The following is a 26,942-nucleotide window of genomic DNA, read 5'->3' as shown; positions in this document are numbered from 1 at the left end:
TAAATACATTACGAGTGTTGATATAATCCCTATCAAGTCGCTACATCTTTCTTAATATTACTCCTGAACTTGAAGCAACACAAACATACCTGATTCAGCAGATATGGGCAGAAAAAGTACTTGTTGATGGTATATACAATGGCTTGATATGAAGGTGGCATACTCCTATTAGAGTCTATATCAGTCCGCTCGATTGTTCTCCTTCAGGAAAAGTGCCGAAAAGCAGCGGGAGAACATCTTTTGTGACCTGTTATCAATCATAATCTAGTTTTTTGTGGCTTGCATGTTGAAGAGCATGAATGGAAGTACATGTGGTGAGAAAATTGGGTCAATTGAGGCAATTTTAGACCCCTTTAGGCCTCCCGGGAGCAGCGTAGGAAATTTGTTTACCACTGAGTGAAGAGGTTTGTTTACAAGTGACGAAAACTTCCGGCTCGGATAGCAAAAAATCTTCATGGTCATGGTACGGAAAATTGATGGTGCCATGAAAGGCCAACTTGTCAGCTATCCGGTGATGGGTAGCGTTTAGCTAGTGAAAACTTCTATCTAGACTTAGAGACCACATTACTTTTGTGATTTAGTGTGTAAGTCAATGGGGCTTTTAATGGGCGTATGCTACCTTAAGCAAAAATGCCAAATTTTTCATTTTAAGTGCTAGAAGTCCCAATTTTGGATCAAAGTAGTTGCTATGGTGTGTAAAAATGGTTTTCAAGCAAACGTCAGAAAATTTCAAGCTTGGGTGATTTTTACGCATAAATTAGTATTACAGCCTTAAAGTACCACAAAGAGCATGTGCGTTTCTATACAGTAGACTAGAACAGCCTTCTGAGCATTTCTGACCAGTTTTTCCTCCCCAATTAACTATAGGGTCATTAAGCCTTGACCTACCAAAGCTTCCGTAGTATGATTCCTGCCTTGAATCTGCTAAGTAGGTGCCAAATGCACGAAATTCAAAATCCTTCAGAATCAGACCAAAATGCCTGCAGTGTGTGTGACGTGAACGACTAAGTTCAGTGAAATTTGACATCTGTGGGCACCTAAAGTACATGGTAATCATATTTTAGGTTATTTTTGCTAAAGTTGGAAGTACCTGGTGTTTAACTAAGGACAAAAACTCAGTTTCAATGCATGAAATACCCCTAACGTTGTTAGCTTAGGCCTAGGCCTCAGGTTCATAATGGCGCTACGTTAGTATCCTAGACCAAGTCTACACCAGCTGTAGCACAATGTTGTATGAGGTCTGTATCCTAAGTGGAGTGGCTGGTGAGTGCTAATACCTTGCACAGAGAATGTTTTGAGTCTTATTTAGCAAATAATCCACAAAGGTATGCATTTTCTGCCCCTGCATATGTGCATCAAGGGGTTTTTGAGCCTACTCACTCCTCATTAGTTTTCTGTTGTTTTGTCAATTTTCAGAGAAAGTTGATGTGCTAAGTCCTCAGCATGCACAGCTATATACTTTGAATGGGTGTGGTATCAATGGACTCAACTGGTTAGGTGAGGTAACAACAAATCCCAAACAACTCTGACAGCAGAAAGAGATATCCTGATGCTTCCATGGGAGATCTACTGTAGTAACTATAGGAACCAGTGCTTGCCACCAATGGAGAATACGGTAATTTGACGTTGTTGTTCCTTGCCGAGCAACAAATTTGAATGTTTTATCATGAAATATGCCCCCCTATCCACCTCTCTTCTCTTATAACTGTCTTTAATACATTGTTACAACCTATGCACAAACCTTTAAATGGACTGGGTGTGCTATTGAGGTGAACAGTGTATCTAGATAGCATTCCAGTAAGCTTTCCTTTTGACTACTGTAATACTGTTACAGTGAGGCTGTTGTTTACAAATCCCGATGATCCAGTTTTGGCAAAGAACACCTTCGATTCTCTTCTCTTATTCTTAGTAACTTAACAGTTGCACTGGAGTGTCATGCAATATCAGTTTAACATGTTCCAAACAGTTCAGGAATACATTGGGGTATGTCCTGTGGGTCAGTTTGGGAGGAATCTGCTGAGTAAACAAAAGTCGTTTTCATCACTTTTCAGAGCCAGAGACGAAAAAGCCCTCCCCGCTGACCCTTCTATGGATGATGTTTCTGCAGGTAGGGCAAGCCAGACCAAGTGGACTGTGATCAGGGATACCAATCAAACCTGCAAGAATCATAGATGCACCCAAATTGGTCAAGCTTATCAAAATTGGTGACTGGAAGTGTTGTTGCAGACATAGACCTGGTTACTGCTTACACAGTATTGCTCATATGTGTATTTACACACTGCACCGTGCATACTGAAATCTCTGAAAATACATCTTTTTGGACCTAAAATGATAATTGCATAGATTTCTGTTGTGGTTTATATGGTGACAACTATGAAAAGTATCATTTTGGTGATAAAAAAAAAATTCATATCTCACTTAAGGTGGCATACTCCTATTAGAGTCTATATCAGTCCGCTCGATTGTTCTCCTTCAGGAAAAGTGCCGAAAAGCAGCGGGAGAACATCTTTTGTGACCTGTTATCAATCATAATCTAGTTTTTTGTGGCTTGCATGTTGAAGAGCATGAATGGAAGTACATGTGGTGAGAAAATTGGGTCAATTGAGGCAATTTTAGACCCCTTTAGGCCTCCCGGGAGCAGCGTAGGAAATTTGTTTACCACTGAGTGAAGAGGTTTGTTTACAAGTGACGAAAACTTCCGGCTCGGATAGCAAAAAATCTTCATGGTCATGGTACGGAAAATTGATGGTGCCATGAAAGGCCAACTTGTCAGCTATCCGGTGATGGGTAGCGTTTAGCTAGTGAAAACTTCTATCTAGACTTAGAGACCACATTACTTTTGTGATTTAGTGTGTAAGTCAATGGGGCTTTTAATGGGCGTATGCTACCTTAAAGCATGGGTGGTACATGTATAACATCTCAACCAATGGCAAAGAAACAAAAAAGGGGGCGCTATTTCACGTCCACAGTTGTTGAGTACTTTACTGTCCCTACATAACAGCTCCCTGGCTACATAGGTCCCAGTCGACAACAGAATAAATCCTCCTCCCCCCTCATTCTACATTAGAGAAAACGTTCCTTTGCCCCTAAATATATATAGATATAAAAAGAGCCCGTCTTGTAGAACCCTCCACATACGGTAACAGGGAGTTGTGACAGTTGCACACGATCACCAAAAGAATCTCTCAGGTACCTTTTCAGAATGCTGTAGGGCACCTGCCACAAAAGAGCAATTGGATACAAACTGGTTCTTCGCGGACGTTTGCAGGAGCGTGGTCACTCGTATACGAATAACAAGCAAACTAACTGTAAAAGGAAGTCTCGGAAAAGAGCGGACATCATTTATTTGAACTCATATAAGGTATATGTACCTTGGATCTTCGTAAAAAATATCATTTATGAAGAAGTGAACATAAATCATGTTTATTGTGATGTTAACATTGCACTACAACTTATTTGGATTTTAACGTGGTCCGTAAATTTGCAACTATCAACTACAGATTAGTGTTGGAATAAGTTAACACAACAATCATTGAGTTTAGGGTTCACCGTTTTTCAACGTTCCGTCAGCCATACGCAGTGTTAAAATGCTGCGATTTGTTAACGGAAAGACCGAAAATAAAAAAATAATATACAAATCTATGATTGGGATACAGGCTGAGGTCTGTTGTTAACTTTTTCAATGTATCAATAACTGAATTCTAATGAATTGATCGCGTCCATAACTCAATATGGTTCAGACTAAAACATGCAATGTTTCAACTAAACAAAAGGCTGCGTCTTTCTGTAACCAAGCAACTGTCAATCACTCCCAACAAACATTGCATGTCGGCCGTCTGTCCAGGGTATTTTATTCTGTGCACCTGTTGCTAGCCAGCTACATCTGATACAAGGCAAAGGAATTCCGCCTTTTGGTGTAATATGCAAATGACGTCTGGCGCAGTACTGTACTGTCTGGCGACACACATGTAAACAATCTGTGTAGAGCTAGCTGTTATTCAAATAACTTTCGTGTCAATGCACTGTGAGCCTATGGTACATTTCAAGACGTTTCTTTTTTTCTGAGGTGGTCGGGAAGGGGGATTGTTTGGGTGTTCTAAATCTGTTGTATCCTCCTAAATATAAAAGATGATATTTTCAACATCTAAAACTTAAATGTACATGTAGTTTCTAATTTTAATCAGTAAGGCTTACTGAGTGAGAATAAAACTTGTCTAAAATTGCCAGTTTTACCAAAATCGTAGTTCGTACGCACTTCCGTTTATCCTCCGTCACGGATCTTTATTGGAATATACGAAATGTGTTGTTTGAACATCATCCGCATTTTACGGTAAGCATTTTAATAATCGTTGAGCTTCAACATCCATTTGAAACACGATTTCTTGTGCTTGGAATACAAATCCAACAAAGGGCTAGGCTATTGGCGAAATTAAACTGTCAAATGTTTGAACCTAAGCACTGTAGCGACAGGTGTCATAGACCAAGCAAAATACATGTTGATCTCGTTCAAAACTTTACAGAAAAAAAGGATGGCAAAAACCTAAACAAAAAAGCGGATGCAGACGAGGAACATGTTTTCCACCTAGCACTGTATCAAACGCCCTTTATAAGTTTATCTTTTCTTCAAAATCTTCCCAAAAGTTTAAAAATGAATTTAAGCTGAATTTTTCCTTCATGGAACACAACCTTTATGTAAAAAAGGGGGTTAAAGACAATTGACTAGTTTCCTAATTAAAACATTATATGGGAAAACACTGTACTATCGTCCTCTTTCCTTCTAGATGTATATCATTAACAGTTATCACAGAATCATGAGCAAAGAACGATGTAGGAAACGGCTGTTTCAAACATCTCACTAATTCTTTTGGCCACTTTAATTTCCATTCATCGAACACAATAGCATTTCCTTTTTATCAACGAGTTTATGCTCTGTAGTCTGTTGTAAATGTTTTAATACGATTTTTACGGTTCTTATACGGGAGCTGTACTGTAAATGTTTGCATGCTGACTGGCTGAATTGACTGTTTTAACTTCGATTTTTCTTTTTACCGGTAAATTATTTCCGCGCCCGTTGTTGAAGTAAATTGATTTACACATGAAAATACATTTTAAAAGGATCATCGGTGGGAAAAACAAATTCCGTGTTTCTCGCTTTTCAAGATTTCATGAATTCCGCATTTACCCCGATATTCCGCGAACGCGGAAAACCGATGAGCGGCTATACTTTTCATTTCATTGATTCGTTTTCGACATTTTTATTGGAACGGCTTCGAAAATTCTAATCTTTCACCTTGCCCGTTCACAGTTAATTCTCTGCTTCATTAAGCGATATTATTCGAAATTCTTCAATCCTTGAAAATTTTTGTACGATAGTTAGGCGATCACAGTACTGTAGGCTAGTCTACGGTAGTGTAACAGTAAATTATATACTGTTACGTTTTATCAAACGATAGGTCAACTCAACTGTCTCACGAAATTACATATAGCTTTACAGTAACACTAGTATTACAGTAAGAAGCTTAGGCTAACACTTGCAGCACTACTTCTTTAGGGCAGGGCTTGTGCATGACCTTGTAGAAAATACAGTATATGATCGTTAAACGCAAAAAGTTGCGAACGTTAATCGATCAATGTCAAGCAACTTAATATATTAGGAGCCCATCAACTAAAACAGAAAAGTCAGGTTTGCTGCAATGTCCATAGTGGTACGGCAAAAATGCCAATATGCCACGGAGTCGGATCCATAGCCGTCGCGCTAATAGACAAAATCGGTTTCGTTTGTTTACATATGTCACGTGACCTGAAATGGGTACTCTCAAAATACTAGTTACTGCCGAGTATAAACAAAGTCGTATTTTGTCGTACTCGCTGTTTCTTCGGAAAACGATTTAGATACGTCCAAGGATCACAGGAGCAACGAACTGTTGTAAGAGGAGGAATATAAATCATAAAGAAACCCCGAACAAAATCCGTTGGTGAGTTACTGAGTAAGAATCGGAAAACATTTCTCCCGGTTCATGATGATTGCGTGTGTGCAAGTGCCCTACATCAGTTTCGCTACAATTTTCATATTAAGCTAGGTCCAATGCGGAGACAGGCTGTAATGTAATGATACTGTGCATGCTTGATAACGTTGTAAGGTTTTCGTGTATGCGTAGGCCTAGACTAGGGTCTAGGTTCTTTATCAGTCCCCTGTGTATACACACTGTTCATAGGCGCCGGCCCACTCCCACCTTTACTGCTTACACAATTTGTAAATACAAGGCTTACTACAGAATACAAATTTGTGGCAGGCGACTTGCAATTTCATTGGGAAAGAGGGGAAAAAAGAAAGATAAGCAAAATATTGTACATCTCACCCACACCATTTTTGATTTTGAAATTGATTATCTTTTATTTACTTTTTTTTTTCTTTTACTTGTGTAGAGCACTTAAACCATACAACTTTGTCAACGAAAATCTAAACCAAGGGAAAATGCCTCATTTTTGCTGTGCTGGTGGTTGTACAAACTCATCCGACAAACAAGATCTGTCTTTTCATAGTTTACCTTTACGAGACAAGAAAAGATTAAATTTGTGGATCACAAAAATGAAACGAGATCCCAAATTTTTCAGAGTTAATAAACATGCCAAAAATATGTTCAAGCCATTTTACTGAAGATGACTTCATCGAGCCACTTGCAAACAAGAAGAGGTTGAAGAGAACTGCTGTACCTTCAAAATTTATTTGGACAGAGCCAGGGAGGGAAAGTACAGAAAGACAAGTGTTAGGAAAATTACAGGTATGGCATGAAAATAAAGACGAAGAAACAGACACTGCTTCTGAAGGAGAGGGTGATGTACTTGACCCCCAGAGACCATCCTCTGTGTCAAGAAATATCACAGAAAGATTACAGTTTTGAGGAATTAGACTTGCCTTGCCAGCACAGTTTCTCTGTATCTCATTTGCTGTCTAAAAGCACAACAGAAAAAAAGGAGGAGAAATTCTTTACTCATTTTACTGGATTTAATTCAAATGCACAGTTTAAGGAAACACTTAGATTTTTAGTCCCAAATTTAGATAGAAATAATTTAGTTTACTATGACACCAAAGAGGCAAGAAGTAAATTAATAAATGCAGAATCACTCTTTGAAGATGAAGAATTAAATGAAGGGATATCTCTCACAGTGGAATCAACAAAACATACAGGGAAAAAAATCTTGATTGAAGATGAGTTCTTGATGGTTATGATGAAATTGCGAATGGGACTCAGCAATTTGGACTTGGCTGAAAGATTCAATTTGTCAGAAAGTACTGTATATCAGTAAAGCTGATAACTTGGTTTAATTACTTGTATGTTATTCTTGGGTCATTAAAGATATGGCCCGGTCGTAATTCACCCCAAGAATTTGTCCAGAAGTACCCTAATACAGTTGTAATCATAGATGCAACCGAATTACAAATTGAAGTGCCAAGTTCACTCCAAAAGCAAAGTGAAACTTACAGTTCTTACAAAAGTCACACCACAATAAAATGTTTACTTGGTGTTGATCCTAAAGGGGGTATAATTTTTGTTTCCCAGCTATATGAGGGGTCCATCAGCGACAAAGAAATTGTAAAAAGATCTGGTTTCTTATCAGTTCTTAAACAAAAACTAGAAATGGGGGAACTACACAAAGGCGATGCAGTTATGGCAGACAAAGGTTTTGATATTGAAAATGAATTGAAAGCAATGGGGTTAAATCTCAATATCCCCACCTTTTTGAGAGCAAAGGGAAGTTTCTCAGAAGAGGATGTAATTAGGACACAGACAATTGCCATGCATAGAATTCATGTTGAAAGGGCTATTGGGAAGGTTAGGAGGTTCCACTTGTTTTGTTTAATTCAGTAATACCAGTGACAATGTTTGGTACAATAAATCAAATCTGGACTGTTTCTTGTTTGTTATCCAACTTTCAAAATCCAATTCTTTGAGAAACTCAGTACAGCATAGTGTAGTCGAAAGGTTCTTTACCATATATGTATAAACAAAAATCAATGGGACTATTCCTATAAGCTATGACATCAAAAATGGTATGCTTTTGATGAAGAATGAGTTAAAGCTTTGGTAAAGCAATGACAGTCCAATATTCTTCATCAAAAGGAACTCTTGTAGCAATCATTTCATTACTGTCACTCAAATAAACAATGAAATCACACCATTTTAAACCAGTTAGGGCCATCTGACCTTGCACTTGGGTAAAGTAACCAAACTTGTGTTCACGTTTAAGAATGTATTCCTCACTGTTGTCTTTAAGTTCAATATAAAAGTCATGGGATTTCACAATCTCCTCCACCTTCTTTCCTCGTTGCGTCATTGGGCACTTTATTTCAAGTAATTCGAAACAAGGCTTGAGAGCTGGGTTAAAAACCTTTCCATCAGGGGTACATCCTAGGTGTGGGTGCTTGGGATTTACAACAAGTCCGGAATCAAAGACACAAAAATTTGGAATTTTCTTTTTTATTTGTTTAATGTAAATACTTAAGGCTTCCTTTTCTTTTGACAATCCATGTTGAATTGAAGCTACTTTACTCAAATCCTTTGTACCATAAATGTCTTTGAACATGGCTTCTGTGGGAGGTTTTTTTTCGAGCAAGAACTTTGCCAAAGTTTGACGCTGTTAATCTTTTCTTACGTGCTGACTGCCATTCAGCAGACTTATACTGCATGACTGTCCTTTTCTGAAGTACATGAGAATCCTCAATGGAAATGGATATATTTTCATTAAACCAATCCTTTTGTGTAACACAGGACACACAATCCAGATCAAAATGTATAGTTAAGTCATCAGCAGGTAATTTTGGAAATGACTTACACATTTGGTTATCAATATCACTGAAATTTGGAAAGAAATCTAACGAGTGCTTAAATTGTGTTGTGAGATTAGCACAGTCAAAGAGTTGATATGACAGGCAAGAGCCTACGGGTACATTTCCAAAGTTTTTATGTTTTTTGGTGTATCTTGTTCCATCAAAAGGTATGAAAAAGGGGGTGGTTTCGCCAGCTTTTTAAGGTATGTAACATGGGCATCAACCGCTGAAGCAGACAGTTCATCAGATACACTGAAACCTCGAGCATCATAGAGTTTGCATCGAACAGGGTCCTTCTTCCTACTATCGTCCTTTTTATCAGTTACAGCATTTGCAAAATGAGTAGCCATTACTGGCAATGGCGTAATGTTTGTAGAGCGAGGTATATGCCACTGCTGTGGTTTACTTGTACAGGTTGAACCCACAGGTATTTCGCTAATTCCATATGATGAAAAATCATTAAGCTGAAACAGTAAGGCAAACACATGATTACAATGTCCACCACTCCCCGCTTTACATGAGCAATGTCCAGAGATTAATTTTGCACGATTTTTTCCCTTTTCGAACGAGATATATACGTTATGAGGCTCTTCATTTTTCTTCATCGACCTATGGCATCTTGCGCGAATTACGTTAGGTTTAGCGTTAGTAACAGTACTACCACTTGCTTGGCCTAAATCACGTAGGCCTACGTAAATATCATGGATGCAGCCCTCTTTAAAAAACTTCCAACTTTTGTTACCGGTATCACCCTTACCAGCTGTGGAAATCCAATCGGCCCATGTTGCGGGAACGAACTGAGGTACTTCTGAAAAACATTTTGTGAAATTAAGGTCGTTACTTATCCAACATATACAGCAATCAAAATGAAGTTTGCAACACCTACAATTCGACGCCATTGCATTTGTCTAACACAGTTCGGCAAGCAAGGCGACCGGTTCCGCGAAAATTAAACAAAATGTAAACACCCAATTCAAGTCACGTGACTTCCGAAACCGCATTTGTCTATTAGGCCTAACGGTAGGTTGTAACATTTAGAACAGGCCTCGAAATATGGCCTGTAATTTTGCTGAAATTAATGACGCATGAGTAAATGCAAATTTTTCATGTTAAAAAACAGTATTGGAGTAGTTTTTAGTCGTTTTGATTTCTTTAAATCAATATGGTATTGTTCTACTGTAAGTCTTGACAAGTTACGATGCCGGAATGTAAGAATGTAAGAAATAGGTAATTAAAATTTACATTTTGGTAAAGATTGAAGATGATTTTTCTGAGATTGCTTTTAAGAGGGATATTTTGAGTAACTTTTCTTAGTGCATTTCAGGCCACTTACATGTAACATGAACTTCATACCCATTCAGGCGGTTAGGCCATTCGCTATATATACATAAATAGTTACGGTACATGGTTTCTTGGTAGGATGTCAATATTTTTTTACTTTGCAAATTTGTAGTAAATCTTTTCCTTTTCTTTCTGCAAAATCCCAGAGGTGGTTTGGTACATATAAAAGGATACATCTTTTTTACATGAGAAGAGTTGCATGAAGTATAATGTGCATTTGTGCCACTTGTTAACATGAAAATGGCTCCCAGTCCTTCTGAAACCAAAAGACCGTGAGCCAAAAGTGGAATCAACTGGCTCCCGGCCCCTTAATGTGAGGCTTGCATGACCTGATGTCATTTTGTAATTGCCAGGAATTAATATCTTTCTCTGATAACCTCAAGGAGCATTCCTTTAATAATGTAAATACTTAGAAAAGCAAAACCGTGTATCTGTTTTGATTACTAGATCATTCAGGAGAGTTGAGGCTGCGAGCAGGGCTGGCATTTTCAATGAACTTGGTAATTCACTAGTCATTGGTTTGCCCTTTTTCTTTAAACAGCTCTCAAAAGAAGGGACATATTCTAACCCCTGGGTCCTGGTGTTGCTTTTTTAGAAATGTATAAACCAGTCGGATGGGATTCGCCGTACACTGGAAAAAAAAAAGAAAAGTCGCATGTGCTTGAACTGATGGCTGTGGTGTGGACAGGTCAGCATGCCAGACAATGTGATTAACCTTAGGTTATGAACTCTAACCTTTTGTCGCCAGAACTTTTACTTGCTCCAGAGGGTTGGGCCTGCTGTTGTTCCATTTCCATTTGTTCGGAGCCCCAAACCGGAACACGACGCCAGCTCCAACTGAGAGAACACTAATTTGATTGTACCATTTAGCAGGTGGTAGGGATTGTTCTTCTTAACAGCGTACTGCTCCAGCTGTTACAATTTGTGTGGCAAACTTTGTTCTGCCTGCAAATCTGGTGGCGTCAGTGGGAATGGGCATTGTAGCGGAGATGGGGGAAGAAGATCTGCATCATTAACACTCGGAGGGTAACACTCAACAACAATGTTTGATCTGCTAAGTCTTTGCAGTGTTAATTTGCTGGCACCTTGACTCTGATGAAACTTGTTCATCAATTCCATCAGTGAAGAGATGTGGTACTTTACATCATGTGGTATTTGCTCTGCATCAGATATAGAGAAAAGCATGTGACATTAGCATACTGTCTGATAATTGGGGTTGAAACAGAAAAGAAATACCAGTGATAGGTTGATAAACACATACCCTTTAGCTGCAGCTCCAAGACTTTTGATTTTTCAGCTTCAACCTGATCCTCCAACCTTGTAATCTATTCGGATTTGGTCTCCAGTCCTTCTAGCTCCTCTCTGCTTTCAGCAAGCACCGAGGGTAGGGAATCCAGTTGGCTGGATGGTTCCAAGGTAGGTGGTGGATGGATGGCATCCATCAATTCTGAAAACCCAGCCATCATAGCCATGTTCCTAATGTCAGGTTCAATATGTTAGGTGGGTGCAGCTTTTCTGATGTCATCCTTCTTAAGTTTTTTGCTCCTCTGAGCTGGAAGACGTGTTCTGTTTTTTTCTGTGGAGCTGAGGCATTTGAAATGATTTCATTCATTCAATAAAAAGTACATTTAAAAGACGTTATGTTGGTTGTTTTTATTTTATGAAGAAAAGAAACCTAACATGGTCATCATGAATGGGTATTATATATGTTCGTCAGGTCTAGCTTGAAACACACTCAAGAAGGATAATTGGATTCATTTGATATGTTTTATAGAGAATTGCTCTTTTTAGTTTAAGAGTCCTATTCTTTTCTGGTGGATGTCAAACGTCAATAGCAGTGGTCCTACAAAGATTTCCATAACTTGAGTTCACATAGTTCGGCTTAAGTAACTTTTACCTATGTCTAGAAATACTGCCATTATTTCTAACCAGCAAAATACCAACTTTTGCATGAGCTATAATTACTTCCCCATATAGCTTTCCTACATGGTTTAGCTATAATCAATATCATGTGAGCCTAAGATGTGTGTTTTTTTTGGGGGGGGGGGACGGTTTACGATTTGCCTGAAAATTGAGTCAACGACAGTTCTTTTGTTGTTGCGAGAAATGAATGTTTAATCAATTAGGTATATAAGGATCTGGCCGTTGGGACCAACCACGTACCTGCCTAAATTAATCGCAATAGTTGAACCAATATTTTTTTTTAGGTGGAGAGAAAGAGAGAGAGAGAGGGGGGGGGGGTAGGCTTGGGCGATATATGTATAAACCTTCGAACTTTACCCTCGAAGATCGAACATAAAAGTTTGGCAAAGCCTAGTCCACTAGCCAAAACTTAATCGATGTTGTTGAACAAACTACTGTAGGTAGTTGTACATTATCAATTCCCTGATATTGCAGTATATCTTTCAGTAAATTTCCACCGAAAACGTTCAATTATATCTCAATCTCGAACCACATGGTATTAGCCTAACATCACAGTAAGTCGATGGGAAAATCTAGCCTAACCACCTGTTTATTTGCTTAAATTGTGTCACATTTAGCTGTTCTAAAAATATCAATGGAATAGCCCATACGTTCAATTCTGCTGATACCTTCGACCATAATCTTCGACCACTCGGTATAGCCTAACACCACACTGAGTCAATAGGAAAATCGAGCCTAACATATTGTTATGAAATAGTAATACCATCTCTTTGATGTTACCGAAAAACTCCATCGAGACACCTTACAGGCCTCTTATGTATTTATCTAGGTCATGGATTCAGTTTTCCCACGAGAAGTTTTTAACTATCTTATTGAATCTTGGTACAGGGCCTTTTCCCAAAATAGATTCCATTATGTCTGTGGAACATTCGAGAAGGTTCTCTCACGTGGTATGGAAGTTTCCATAGAAAGGGGATGGACTTCCAAACTCCCAACCAATCAGGGCAGATCAGTGCCAGCACAATTATTTTTATATCGTTAAGTTAATACAGGATGATCAGTTTATTGGCTGCCTACTGATTATGCGCAGAGGGATTTTTGTAGAAGTAAGGTATAAAAGTAAAAGGAGGCCGAAAGTTTCTTCACTCTGTCAGCAAATTTATGACTTGGTCAGCAAATTTATCACTCCGCCGAAAGTTCATCACTCCTCCTAATTGTTTAATTGACGGAGTCAAGTCAAATCATTGTAATTTAGTTTTATTTGTAAAGAGAATCGACAGAGAAGAAATTATACCGAATCATTAATCAAATCCTATCTCGTCAAATTGTTTTTCTGTGAACTCATTGTTTTCGCCCGTTCGAGACATCTCCTGAAGAAGCATAAATACGGCATCAAGATAACCCCAGTACCTTTCTATCGCGAGTCCCGATATAGTTTTACTATCGGAGGAAGCGGGCTCGTCACAAATATTACATGGTGGAGATCGGTTGCTTTCTTAAGGAACAAAACGGTAACGGAACTTTTCACAACTTTCGTTCGTTACGTTCAATAACGAACAGGTGATTTTTTTTTGGCCCGAAGACCTAACGAGGAACACAACGTATGTTCACGACCTAGCCTAACATACACACTCTACGAGGGAAGTCAGCCTTCACTAGCCTAAGTCTGTACACCGGATGCAGGAACCGCTGAATCTGTACACTAACGTTAATCAACCCAGCATGCAGTTCGCGTTTGAACATTCGCGCAACTAGTACGTAGAATACTACAGCTCTAAACATCAGAACTGAACATTTTCGCGATCTAAGCCTAGACTCTACCCGATGTTAACGGCGAACGAATCTGCAGTTATACGAGATGTAGGCCCACCTGCTACTGCTACTACCTGCCGCTACTACTACTGCTAACCGAGGGACTTCAATCATCGTTTGCAGTTCCACTACCAGTTCTTAGTTAAACTTAAGGGTGAGTGAAATCATGCCAATTTGTATCCCAACAACCCCTATTTGAGATCAGAGTGTACCGATAAGTAATTTTAATCGTGTCCATGTATTGCATATTTGTTATTTTTATTTAATTGCGGTCGATAGTGTGTTCAATTAAGTATAGGCTCATGTTGTATACTGGTAACTAGCCTACTTGTATGCGGCATAATGTCCGTCAGTGAACAGGAAACTTCGACCTCTGTTAATATTATGCAAAAACATAGGCCCACTGATTTTTTGCCATCACGATTTCAGGGCGATGTAATTGATGCAGATTTAGCCGAAGCTCATTATTTGGGATTTGAAGATTATTTAGAGTTGCATAAATTGCCGTCCCAAACCACCCCTGAGGCTGTAGCGGAAGAATTTAATGAAATATGTCGCATATTTAAGCGAACACTAAAAGGCCAAGCCAGACTCTGGATTGAAAACAAAAATTTTTCAACTATTGCTGATCTTCGAAAGCAATTCCTTGCTCGTTTCAGTCCAGGCACTTCTTCCTACGCTAAATCACAGGCATTTCACGCATTAAGCTATACGCCAGGTGATACAGCTCAAGCTCATTTGGCCAAAATTTCCAAAGCTGCAGCACAATTAAATTATGGCGAGGACCAAATTAGAGATAAATTCATCTCGACCCTGCCTTTGCAATGTCGCTCAGCAGTGTTAATGTCTGCAACACCACAAGCAACAATTGCAGATTTGGTCATGAAAGTACAGTGCTATTTTGACTTACAAATAGAAAGTCAACCCCCAGTTTCTTCCGAACCATTTATGGCAATGCACGACAAAGCATCTTCTGTTCAGACTCCTACTATTTCTGCATCTTCTGAGATACACCAGTTGTGTACCAAAATTCAGGAATTAGAGACCAAGTTTGATCAGTCACGTAGGTCAGAATCGCAAGACAATCCAAAAGATATGAGGCAAAGATATAGTTCTCGTGATTCTCGTGGTCCTAGGACAGGTCAGAATAATAACAGGAGAAGGCTACCATATTTTAATCCTTCAATCACATGTTACTACTGTCAAAATCGAGGTCATTTTGCACAAGCCTAAGCCATGAAATGGAGGCTAATGTAAACAGAGTACCAACACAGAATTTTCATTAGGGAGCACTTATGATAGCACTCATCATACAGTGACTCCAGACAAAGTACCAAGTAAGGGAAGATCGAAACGTAAAGCAAATAATATTTGGAAGAATAGTAATATTCCTAGTTTTAAATATACAGGTAACGACCGTAATGTGGATATTCAATTGGACACGTAATTTTGTAAGAGGTACTTTTACATGATGGTAAAGGAATTTCATTGTTGTTTGATAGTGGAGCGACACGCTCTATCATTTCTTCTTCTACAGTGCAAAATTCAAAGTATTTATCCTCTATACAACCAGTCTCAGTTGATGTAGTAAACCTAAAGTTGGGTAATGGTCAGTTTATTCATGCGTATAGCACGATAGCATTTCAGGTCAAAATTCAAGGTCATGAATTTCAGCTTTCTGCTTTAATTGCTGCAAACCTGACAGGTATTGACTTAATATTAGGTAGTCAAACTCTGAAGGAATTGAATGGTTCTTTGGACTTTACCACAAACTGTTTTAGAATTAAACAAGCCAAAGTTTTCCTTAGGCCAGTGCAGAGATTTGTTATTTACCCAGGTCAGCAAAAATACATTACTGTACAGGGACGTCTTCCACTATATGCACGAAATGCAGATGTGGTTATTAAACCGTTTCCTCTGATATCTCGTATGTGTCCTTCACGAATGTTAGTGAAAATGCATAAAGGTAGAACAAAGATTCTACTAAGGAACATGGGTAACCAGAAATTTTGTCTGCATCCTTCTCGCACAGTGGCTCATTTAGATTTAGCAGATACCATTACGGTCACAGAAGACATACCTACTGATTCTCTAGATTTTCTAAATGTCATGAGAGACATCGAAAAACCGTCTCTTTTTCGAACCAATTCAAACTCTAAAGAGAATCGTGATGAAATTACAGGATATAATTTACATCGTTATCCACATTTGACAGCCGATGATCCCCTGGTTTCCAAATCCGAACAGGAAATCATGAGATATAACATTAATTTGGAACAAAGTATTCTAGATGCCTCAGAAACAGAAAGCATTTATGAATTTCTAGACTCACATAGAGATGCATTTTCTCTTTATGGTGAATTATCTCACTGTCCAAATTATGAGGCTGATATTACGCTTACTAATGATGAGCCATTTTACATACGTCCCTATAGACTTTCAGATGAGGACAAAGTCATTGTCGCCAGTGAGCTAAACAAATTAGTGCGATTAGGAATCTTAGCGGTAGGACATCAGTCTTATACCTCACCGGTTTTCCTCATTCCAAAGAAGGGAACAAAAGACAAAAGGGTTGTCACAGATTTTCGCTACTTGAACAGTAGAATAAAACGTCTCAATCACCCATTTCCATTACTGAATGAGACTATCCGTACCATAGGGTACTCTGGAGCCAAAATTTTGGGTGTTCTTGATTTAAAGTCTGCATTCTTCTGTCTGCCACTCAGTGTTCATGCACAACAATATACAGGTATTGCTTCATTTCATGGAGGAAAGCATTACTATTATAAACGCTTACCACAGGGATTGAATTTATCTCCAGCGATCTTTCAGTCGAAAATTAATGATATTCTGGCAACGATCCCAAATTCAAATAAGTTCTGTATTGCTCATCATGACGATATTATTGTGTACAGTGCAGACAAACGATCTCACAAACAACACCTACAGGCAATTTTTAAGGTTTTAATGGACAACGGATTGAAAATCTCTCCGAAAAAGTGTAGCATTTTCCAAAATTCAGTCCGATATATGGGACATTTGCTCTCAATAACCCCACAAGGTGAGGCTTGTATCCAACCTTTACATGATAGATGTGCAGCAATCAGGAACACGCCGAAACCACACAATGTTAAGTCAGTAAGACGATTTGTAGGTGCAGTTAATTATGTGGCTTCATTTTTTCCAAATATTCAAGCACTATTGAGACCATTACATCATTTGAGTCGTAAGAGAAAGGTATTTAAATGGACAGAGGAACATCAGAGTGCATTTCAAAATATTAAAGAGTTGTTGTGTAATCCACCTATACTGCATATGCCACAGAAATATGGTCGTTTTGTATTGTATAGCGACACATCACGAGTAGCAACAGGATCATACTTGACACAAAGAGTTAATGGCAAAGAGAATATTATTGCATATTACTCTAAGATATTACCACCAGCATGTCAGAGGTATAGTGTAACTGAATTAGAAATGATGGGTCTATTTATTAATGTGACAGCATTCAAACATTTATTGCAAAATGTAGAATTTGAGGCATATGTTGATCACTCTGCCATTGTTGAATTGTTTAAATCAAAACAAGAACCAGCAACTTCACGCTTACGTAAACTTCTGTTCAAATTGTCAGAATATACATTTCAGGTTGGTTATAAGAAAGGTTCAGAATTGGTTTTGGCAGATTATTTGTCTAGAGCACCACAGGAATTCCACTCTGAAATAGATCAGGTTGCTCAAGAGGTCAGTTCTTATGAGGATTTTTCAACTCCACCTAAGGAGACATTTAATCCAATCATGACAAGGTCAATGGCAAGGTCAATGGGAGTCAAAGTTCCAGATTTATTTCCGAATAAAGTCACAAAGGAGTCCAAGCAGGATTCCTCAGCCAAAGAATCAACAAATAGAGTTAATAGGACATCCATTCCTAAGGCAACACATTCTAATGAGCATGTTACACAGAGACCACAATCTGAGTCACAGAAGAGGACTACACCAGTTATTTCTACTGATAAGAGAGAAACATATACTCAAAAGGCCTACTATTACTATGCCGAGTGAAAATAGACATACATATAGTCCTGACATATTAGTTGTGCCAAATTTTACAAGTGTTTCTCAACCTTCAGAGCCAAGATTAGTGGATCAGAGTAGACATAGAGTGCAAGAGGTAATCAGAGAACCACCACCAGAATTATTTTCTCAGCCGAAGCCAGTCATAACAGACATTGATCATTTGGTTACAGGGCACATTCCAAAACAAAAGGAATTGAATAAGGTCATGAAGGCAATTCAAGGAAAGCTGATCAAAAACTATGATCTGCCATTTGATGTAAAGGAGTTGCAAATTCAACAACAAACTTGTCCTTATTATAAACCAATTTATGATTTTCTTGCACACGACATTATTCCAGGTAATGTTAAGCATGCTAGAACTGTTCATTCTCAAGCAGAGGATTATTTGTTATGTAATAGTTTGTTATTCAGGATATATTTGCATGAGACTAATGATGCTAAGATGACTCTTCAGTTAGTCGTACCTGAGACTATGGTAGAACAAATAATATCTCGATATCATGATGACTTGTTAAGTAATCATCAGGGTGTAATGCGTACATATTTGACCATTAGACAGCATTTCTATCTGCGCAATATGTTTCAACGCATCAGTAATTATATTCAGGCATGTCTCCGTTGTCAAGAATTCCGTAAGAAACCGGACAAATTGAGACAATATCATGCTCGCATTCCTGATTCTTATCGTCCTTTTGACAGACTTAGTCTGGATTTCAAGACTATGCCCGCAACGGCTACAGGATTTAAACATTTGATGGTTGTTTGTGATGAGATCACTAGATTTGTTGTATGTGTTTCTCTTAAGACGCTTGATGCTGAGACAATATGTGAAGCATTATTGCAGAGGGTAGTCACAACCTTTGGTCCACCGTCTTTTATCATAAGTGATGCGGCAGCTTCTCTTACAGGAAAATTAGTGGAGCTCTTAAGTAAAGCTTTAGGCATTGAACAAAAGTTCATCAGTGTAAACAATCATGGAAGCTTACAGGTTGAAAGACACATTCAGACTCTTTCAAATTTCCTCAAAGTGAACTTAAATCAGTTTGGTACGGATTGGGTACGATTTGTCCCAACATCAGCCTATGCATATAACACATTTTCCTCTCCTCAGTTAGGTAGCTATAGCCCATTTGAACTTGCATTTGGACGTAAGCCACCAAATCTTACAAATTTATCATTCAATCCGATGGCAGGATTATCACAATCTCATGGAGAATATGCTGCATTGTTAAAGAAACGATTTGATCATTTGTCAAGGGTAATGTTAGTCTTACAAAAGAAGCAACAAGATGCTCAAAATGTTAAGATAAGTGCAAAACTGGACAAAGGTGCAATTTATTCAACGGGTCAATTAGTGTATCTGTATAAGCCAACGTCTTCCTCCTTGACTGCAAACTCTCGCAAAATTGCTGCAGAATGGTGTGGACCACTAGTGATCCATCAAGTTTTAGATAGGACTCATTATTTGTTGGCCACTCTCAAAGGAGAAATTCTTAGTGATGTATTCAATTATAACAGGCTTAAACCATGTTTTGTAAGAGCATCTTCTGAGACTAAGAATATCACCAACATTCAGAAATTGCGAAATGTCTTGAAAACAAAGGGTTCATCAAGTGAAAAGGTTGCACGAATGAGAAATGTTTTGAGTAGTAACACTTCTAATGCAGAAAATGTTAATGTCATGCAAGATGCACATATTGAGTTTCATGATGAGTTTGGTAACATTTTGCCAGGGGTAACTTCAGATCATGTCATGTGTCTTATGAGCACTAAGCCTATGAATGTTGCATCCTTTCTAGAGAATAGAGCACATAATGAAGGATTAGCAATTCCATATCCTTCCATGAAAGATAGCATATTAAGGCAAAAGAAAGTTTTTGCAAATGCTCCACAAGGAGACATGAAAGTCCAACGTGCTCGATACAAATTGGGTGAATTGCAGGTTCTGGTCACCTATCAGACACCATGTTTTCCAAAAGGCTTTAAGAGTCATGATTTTTGGTGGAATGTAGGAAAATATTCCAACACAGGGGAAATAATAAATTTTCTCCATGAAAAGGGATTGAACATTACAGGCAATCCAGGCAGGATGTTGCAAACATTATATGGTTAGTATGTACAGTATAACTGCATATTGCTTGAAGTTCAGATGAACAGGTGTTTTACCCACAATTGTATGACTGGAATGCATTATGGCAATTACCTGCATACCTATTAAGTGGAAGTCATTGTACTGTATGGTGTAACAATATAAGCTTTATTGTTAAAAACGCCACCAAGTGACCTAGTTTCATCTTTTATAACAAATGTGTAATGAGTATACCTTATTTCTCCTTATGAATTCGTTCAAACGTTTACCCGGCAATTAGAACATATCCGGAATATTAGCAACATGGGTTTTCATATATTGAGAAATATTTTTAAGGATATTTACATTGCATTATTTATGTTATATTGAAGGCTATTTAGAGACAGCATTGGTGATGTGCAACTTTTGCTTACAGCAACAGTTATTGAAGCAAATGAAAGTATAGATCTTTTGAGGAAGTTATGTATATATTTTCTTTTCCTCAATTATTCATGCAAAAGTAAATTTCAACATGAAGTTGAAAAGACAAGGTGTTAAGTATTATGTAGATTTGAAGAAAGATTTGTTGATGTCATAGTCTATGGGGTCTCTTTTATGGTATCGAATATCTAGTACTTTGGTACTTTACTAGACTATCAATTCGGAGTGCATACCTAGGGTCACCATGCTATCGAGTCACATTTTCTTGATTTTCTTGAAGTGAATGTATAGGATTCACAATGTGTCAAAGCAGTTTTGAAACTATGACTTCATTAAAGAGGAGGTTTTGTATATGAGTTGGTAATATTTTAAGGTTCTTTTTTTTAGTGTACGAATTTTTTTATGGAACGCTAAGGTGTTCTGTTCAGTTAAAAGATAACTAAGTCTAGTATTCTCTGATCTCTCCCCAATTCACGGCATGATTTCACTTTTGATATGAATGTATTATTGATGTATGAAATGCATAAATGTATTTTGTAAGAGATACTGCATATTTTGCTGTGTCATGTAACTTTGAGATATCTGAATGATATTTTTTTTTTTAGATTACATCATATGATGTCATCAATATTGAAGAGGTACACAAATTTTATGGAGATAGTGTCAATGTATATACCATATGATCATTTTAATAATTCGTAACCTAGATGTTAACCTTTGAGATATATGTAGACCATTTATGGAAGTCAATGAATATTAATGGATATGCTTACAGTACTCTACTTTCTTGAGATAATGATAAGTTAAAGCAGTATGATGTTAAAATTTTGGAGTATCCAAAAATTTTAAAAGATTGAGGGGGATGTTATGAAATAGTAATACCATCTCTTTGATGTTACCGAAAAACTCCATCGAGACACCTTACAGGCCTCTTATGTATTTATCTAGGTCATGGATTCAGTTTTCCCACGAGAAGTTTTTAACTATCTTATTGAATCTTGGTACAGGGCCTTTTCCCAAAATAGATTCCATTATGTCTGTGGAACATTCGAGAAGGTTCTCTCACGTGGTATGGAAGTTTCCATAGAAAGGGGATGGACTTCCAAACTCCCAACCAATCAGGGCAGATCAGTGCCAGCACAATTATTTTTATATCGTTAAGTTAATACAGGATGATCAGTTTATTGGCTGCCTACTGATTATGCGCAGAGGGATTTTTGTAGAAGTAAGGTATAAAAGTAAAAGGAGGCCGAAAGTTTCTTCACTCTGTCAGCAAATTTATGACTTGGTCAGCAAATTTATCACTCCGCCGAAAGTTCATCACTCCTCCTAATTGTTTAATTGACGGAGTCAAGTCAAATCATTGTAATTTAGTTTTATTTGTAAAGAGAATCGACAGAGAAGAAATTATACCGAATCATTAATCAAATCCTATCTCGTCAAATTGTTTTTCTGTGAACTCATTGTTTTCGCCCGTTCGAGACATCTCCTGAAGAAGCATAAATACGGCATCAAGATAACCCCAGTACCTTTCTATCGCGAGTCCCGATATAGTTTTACTATCGGAGGAAGCGGGCTCGTCACAATATTACAATATGTTTGGGGGGAAAAAATCGCACTTTTCGTAGCCTTGTTTGCAGTTGCTTGGAAAGTATGTGCTATATCTTCAAGAGGGAATGTAGTACTTTACGTTCACCGTTGCTGTGGCGATGGATTGCAGGTTTTAAGTTCTGATCATTTTTTATCGATACAATATTTTTTTGCGGTGGTGCGTGATCTGATCCACACGGGAAAAATTGGTAAAAGAAAGGGCACCTGGCCTACGTCAAACCTGTGTTTTCTGTTTCAGTTGATGGATTGGTGGTTTGACATTAATCGAGATTAATCGGTAAACGATCGTAATTTTTTTAGATTAAACGTTCTAATTAAGTAACGATTGGTTAAACAGTTCTGAAAAGTACTACACAAGTTTCTACGAAACTTTTAGGGCGGATAGGTTATTATTGTTTGAACAGATTCACATCTTCTTTTGTGTCTAGACAAGCATCCGAATACCAAAATGTCAATTTAAAACATTAACCAGCAAGCAGCAGGGGATGCAAAGAAAAGGGTTCGAGTTGCTTGAAACTACACAGGCTTTTGTTGTATTTCACCGGCCCGGCCAAAACGAAAATAGAAAGATAAAGGCTTACAACTGCACATACAACTTACCCCCCCCCCCCTTTATTTATTGCTCGCAGGTAAATCATATTTAGCCATCATTAATCCTGAAACATGTAATTAGATTGCAAGATTACCAATTACGATCATATAGCTACTACTAGCACTATGAATAAACCTAATTGGTAACAATTATGTTCATTTGCATCAATCCGACTTCATTCCGATATATCAACAAAGCTGCTGATGTCTAGATATAAACACAACTATTCACGTAAACAACATCAACTTCATTACCATGCAACATAGTTAAATGCGCGCTCTACGTTACACTTTTATTCAATGACGAACTCGCATGGTGTTAAATTTTACGCGCGCTTTCGCAATGCACGCACATCGTGACACATGTTTTATATTTATAACGTCTCTTCACATGATTGCAGTCATCTCATAAGTCAAACTTAAGGAATAACAAAGGACATTTTGGATTATTTTCGAATGGAATGACAAACTTAATGACAAGGTCTGTGATTATGACTTGTAAGCTGTGCTTCAGGATATAAGAGCAACACATGCATTCCCGGGAACGAACATTTGGACACATTTGCTTCGACTGGTGACTATACTACTACCTAGCCTAATACTATACGTACTACTACTGTCTAGCATTAGTTAGTAGCCTATTAGTACTTTAGTGTACTGTAGCAATGTAGCATAGGCCGAATCAGTATTTACTAGGCCTAGGCTATATACTACTTACTAGTACTAGAATAACTACTAGCTTAGTACTAATACTAGCTTAGTACTAGAATAACTACTAGCTTAGTATTAATACTAGCTTAGTACTAGAATAACTACTAGCTTAGTACTAATACTATTAGCAGTAGTACTGTCACTGATAATATATTATAGTGACTTATTCAAGTAAAGTTATGGACAATGCACAAATGTAATTGTTCTCGTGGGTCGTGGTTAAAAATAGTATTTTTAAGTTTATTTTTTTTATTATATATATAGGTTAGAGACGCTAGCGCTTACTGTACTATATACTTTTTCAGGTTTGCTAAAAGTAGTTGTACCAGAGGTGATAGTCTTAAACTCCAGATGTTACAAAGTAGGATTAATATTCGGCGTATCTTTTTTCAAATAGGGTTGTGAACGAATGGAATGGCTTGCCTGAGAAAGTTGTTCTTGCAAGTAGTGTGAATGCCTTGGCCAAGTACTTTAAGCATTGTAATAGGGTTTGACTTTTTGTGTCTTCGGTTTTTTCTTCTTCTTCGGCATACAGGCTTTATAAGGACTTGATTGTCCCTCCTGATCCTTTTTTCTTCTAAACAAAAGTTCCAATCCCCCCTCCCCGAGTTAGTTTGATTAGAATTTGAAGGATAACTTTCTTACCGTTTTGACCTTCTTTTAGGCATACTTCATACTCTGCAAATTGTTTTTTCTTTCTGCCCCTTTTGGTTTGTGTTTTGTTTGTTGGATGCCTCATGTTTGTTCTCCTTGTTTTGTCGAGCTCCTTTGCGGAATCTCCATCTTATTGTCACTTGTGCCTAAGGCAAAAACAAATGAAGAAGTATAAAAGTAGAATTACTAGTGCTAGTAGCAGTACTACTACTAGCAGCTTGCTGGGCTCATAATTGACGCACTTAAGGATTTGATCAACTATGTCTATGAAGGAAAAATCCAAATCACTCAACTGTATGTGTATTTCATATGTGTACTTCTTAGAAATGTAATGATCTCAAAATATTTAAGATTCTGTTCTTGTGCACCGTACAAGTGAGCAGAATTTGACCACAAAATGTCTGCCGTGTCATGTTCTTTCATACCCCTAAATTGACACATTCTTCGATAAGCTAACTGTAGTGGCCTTAGTATACATCCATTGACTTTATAGATAGATAGATAGATAGATAGATAGATAGATAGATAGATAATAGAGATTTATTTCGTCCATAAGATATGGAAATTTGTCGCCCTGCAGCAAAACACATAAAAATCAAAGTTTTAAAGTTACATACAGAATACAGTTAAATATTAGTATAAACAAAGCACAGAGAAGTTGAAAAGGTAGAATATCAACAGCAACAATATCCATACATGTGAGAAAAATATATACATATACATATAACCTATCTAACAACCCTCAGGTTGAAAAGAGAAACAGAATTGGGTACGAACGAAAACCTGAATCTGTTATGCTTAGACAGTGGCATGCGAAGTCTGCTGCCTGAACGGCAGAATATATCGTTCTGGAAAAGTGGATGTGTATGGTCTTTTAATATACCATGGGTTTCCTGGTGCACCATATCAATGTAGAGTTCATAGACAGTTTTCAAACAAATATCCCTACCAATAGTACGGCTGGCAGCCCTTACAACCTTTTCTAATTTAAACGAAGAATCCTTTGTAAGCAGCCCGAAAAAGACAAATAATACTACAAAAGTCAGCACGCTTTGTATCACTGACTGGTAAAAAGTACAAGAATAGTGTTGTCGACATTAAAATATTTCAGTTTACGTAAAAAGTACAATCGTTGGCAAGCTTTTAATCTAATTGCATCAACCTGGTCTTTGAAGTTAAGTTTACAGTCAATGAAAGTACCCTAGATATTTATAGCGGTGCACCTTTTCGACAATCTCATCATTAACCCTGAATTGAGCATGATCATATCATATGGCTGTTTTCTGAAGTCAAATACTATCTCCTTAGTATTTTTGCCATTCAATTTTAGGTAGTTTTGGTTGCACCAAGTAACAAAATCTTCGATTTCCTTCTATTACGGAGCAACAACATCGTTGTGCAGGTAATCAGTTATCACGGTATCATCAGCATATTTAATAATAGAACAGACATCGTGTTTACTTCTGCAATCGTTAGTGTATAAGCAGAAAAGGACAGGAGATAGACAGCATCCCTGAGGGGCACCAGTACTAACGGATCGAACATCAGAGCAACTGCCATTTAATTTAACAAACTGGGATCCGTCTCTTAAATAGTTTAAGATCCACAACAGTAACCTGCAATATACACCCATAGCTAACAGTTTATTAATATGTGCGGCTGAATGGAGTTGAAGGCACTCAAAAAGTCAACAAATGTAGCAACAAATGTAAATTTTATGCTGTTTGCTATGCTCCGAGCCTCTAAGCTCAGACAGGTCAAGTCCCAGAAACAAGTGTGATCATATTGAGGTAATGTTGGTTATTTTTAGGTTGTAAGATTTCCAAATGCCCAAAAAACGTGCAAAACTGGTGGAGGGTGTTATAAAGCTTAAAAAACACAATTTGGTCAGCAAATAGCTGAAATGGATTCAAGCTCATGAAATATGTATTTCTGCTAGACTGCAAAAAGTTTAGGTGGCCTGCTGTATCGTTGCTAGAAATAATTGAAGGTGCATCAATTACGGGGGTGTGTCAATTATGAAGCCTTTACTATACTAGTAGGCAAGGTCAGTAGTACTACTAGTACTGTAGTACTACTACTTCACTGAGGCATAACGAATTTAAAGGAGGCCCATAATCAAATTTAATTAGGTTCTTAGCGACTACGATAGGGTAATTACGCCTAGCCTACCCCCCACTTTCGCTACTTGTACTAGGCTAAATGATGTAAATCATCATTCCAAATTCCGTACCTAGCCTAATTCCTGACTTCTGAGATGAGAGTTAGACTCGGAGTCTACAGTCTCGGAGCCAAATTTTATCCTGGTCCACCCAAATTCTATCCAGCTCGATCCTCCTAAATAATATCCGCTGAAAAAAAAACGGTGTTTTCCGCTGACACATTTGGTATGCGGAAAGCACCGTTTTTTTGTTTGGGTAGGCTTAGGTCAGTAGGTGGTTTGAACAATATCTAACGCAACGTAGTCGCCAAGCACATGATTAATTTTTATTATTGGCCCCCTTAAAAAAAATTTTGCAGACCACCACGTACCGCCTAGGCGGAGGCTAAATTAGTTAGATCTTCGCTTTTTTACGCCTGCCCCAGGCTAGTACTAGTAATAGTAGTAGTAGAAGGACAGAAATGTAGCAAGTAACATTAGGAAACTTATAACTATCATACTAATTCCGACAATCCTAGTATGATGTCTGAGATTGTGGAACAAATCTAACAATCTATACATTTGCTAAGCCTAACTTTTGTTTTAGGGCTTTTGAGTTTGAAAAGTATCATGATAAACCCTAGCCTAACGTAAAAATTAATGTTGTGCCCAATGGCCTAGCCTAGGCCCCTGTTTAAGAAATATTTTCGTAGCCTTTACTAAACTTTTACTATATAAAGGCT

At 37.8% G+C, this 26,942-nt stretch overlaps 2 protein-coding genes and 2 long non-coding RNA genes across 5 annotated transcripts in view; 2 read left to right on the top strand and 2 right to left on the bottom strand.

Annotated features, from left to right (window-relative positions):
• The window catches only part of LOC139982469 (uncharacterized), a 42,850-nt gene that overhangs the window by 11,091 nt on the left and 4,817 nt on the right, over positions 1-26,942 (bottom strand). The window contains exons 3-5 of the long non-coding RNA XR_011798188.1: positions 24,051-24,205; positions 11,433-11,755; positions 10,907-11,331 (exon numbers count right to left, since the gene is read on the bottom strand). This is a non-coding gene — a long non-coding RNA (uncharacterized lncRNA). The remainder of the gene's footprint in view (positions 1-10,906; positions 11,332-11,432; positions 11,756-24,050; positions 24,206-26,942) is intronic.
• Positions 127-7,333, top strand: LOC139982468 (uncharacterized). 2 transcript variants are annotated; one of them, XR_011798186.1, is made up of 3 exons: positions 127-1,615; positions 2,052-5,975; positions 6,427-7,333. It is a non-coding gene; the product is annotated as an uncharacterized lncRNA (long non-coding RNA). The 2 variants fall into 2 exon arrangements; XR_011798187.1 differs by having other exon boundaries at positions 134-1,615; positions 2,052-4,330; positions 6,427-7,320.
• On the bottom strand, positions 7,872-8,714 carry LOC139982467 (uncharacterized). Its single transcript, XM_071995374.1, has one exon. It carries the CDS (start codon positions 8,584-8,586, stop codon positions 8,077-8,079), a length of 510 nt encoding a protein of 169 aa, XP_071851475.1. The 5' UTR covers positions 8,587-8,714; the 3' UTR covers positions 7,872-8,076.
• LOC139982458 (uncharacterized) lies at positions 13,669-18,106 on the top strand. The gene is made up of 2 exons (XM_071995360.1): positions 13,669-15,047; positions 15,567-18,106. Exons 1-2 carry the CDS (start codon positions 14,249-14,251, stop codon positions 17,966-17,968), a joined length of 3,201 nt encoding a protein of 1,066 aa, XP_071851461.1. The 5' UTR covers positions 13,669-14,248; the 3' UTR covers positions 17,969-18,106.

Source organism: Apostichopus japonicus, chromosome 16 (assembly GCF_037975245.1).
Source record: "Apostichopus japonicus isolate 1M-3 chromosome 16, ASM3797524v1, whole genome shotgun sequence".
Taxonomy (NCBI): Eukaryota; Metazoa; Echinodermata; class Holothuroidea; order Aspidochirotida; family Stichopodidae; genus Apostichopus; species Apostichopus japonicus.
Note: the sequence above shows the minus strand (reverse complement) of the source record. Positions and strands in the feature narration are given on the sequence as shown.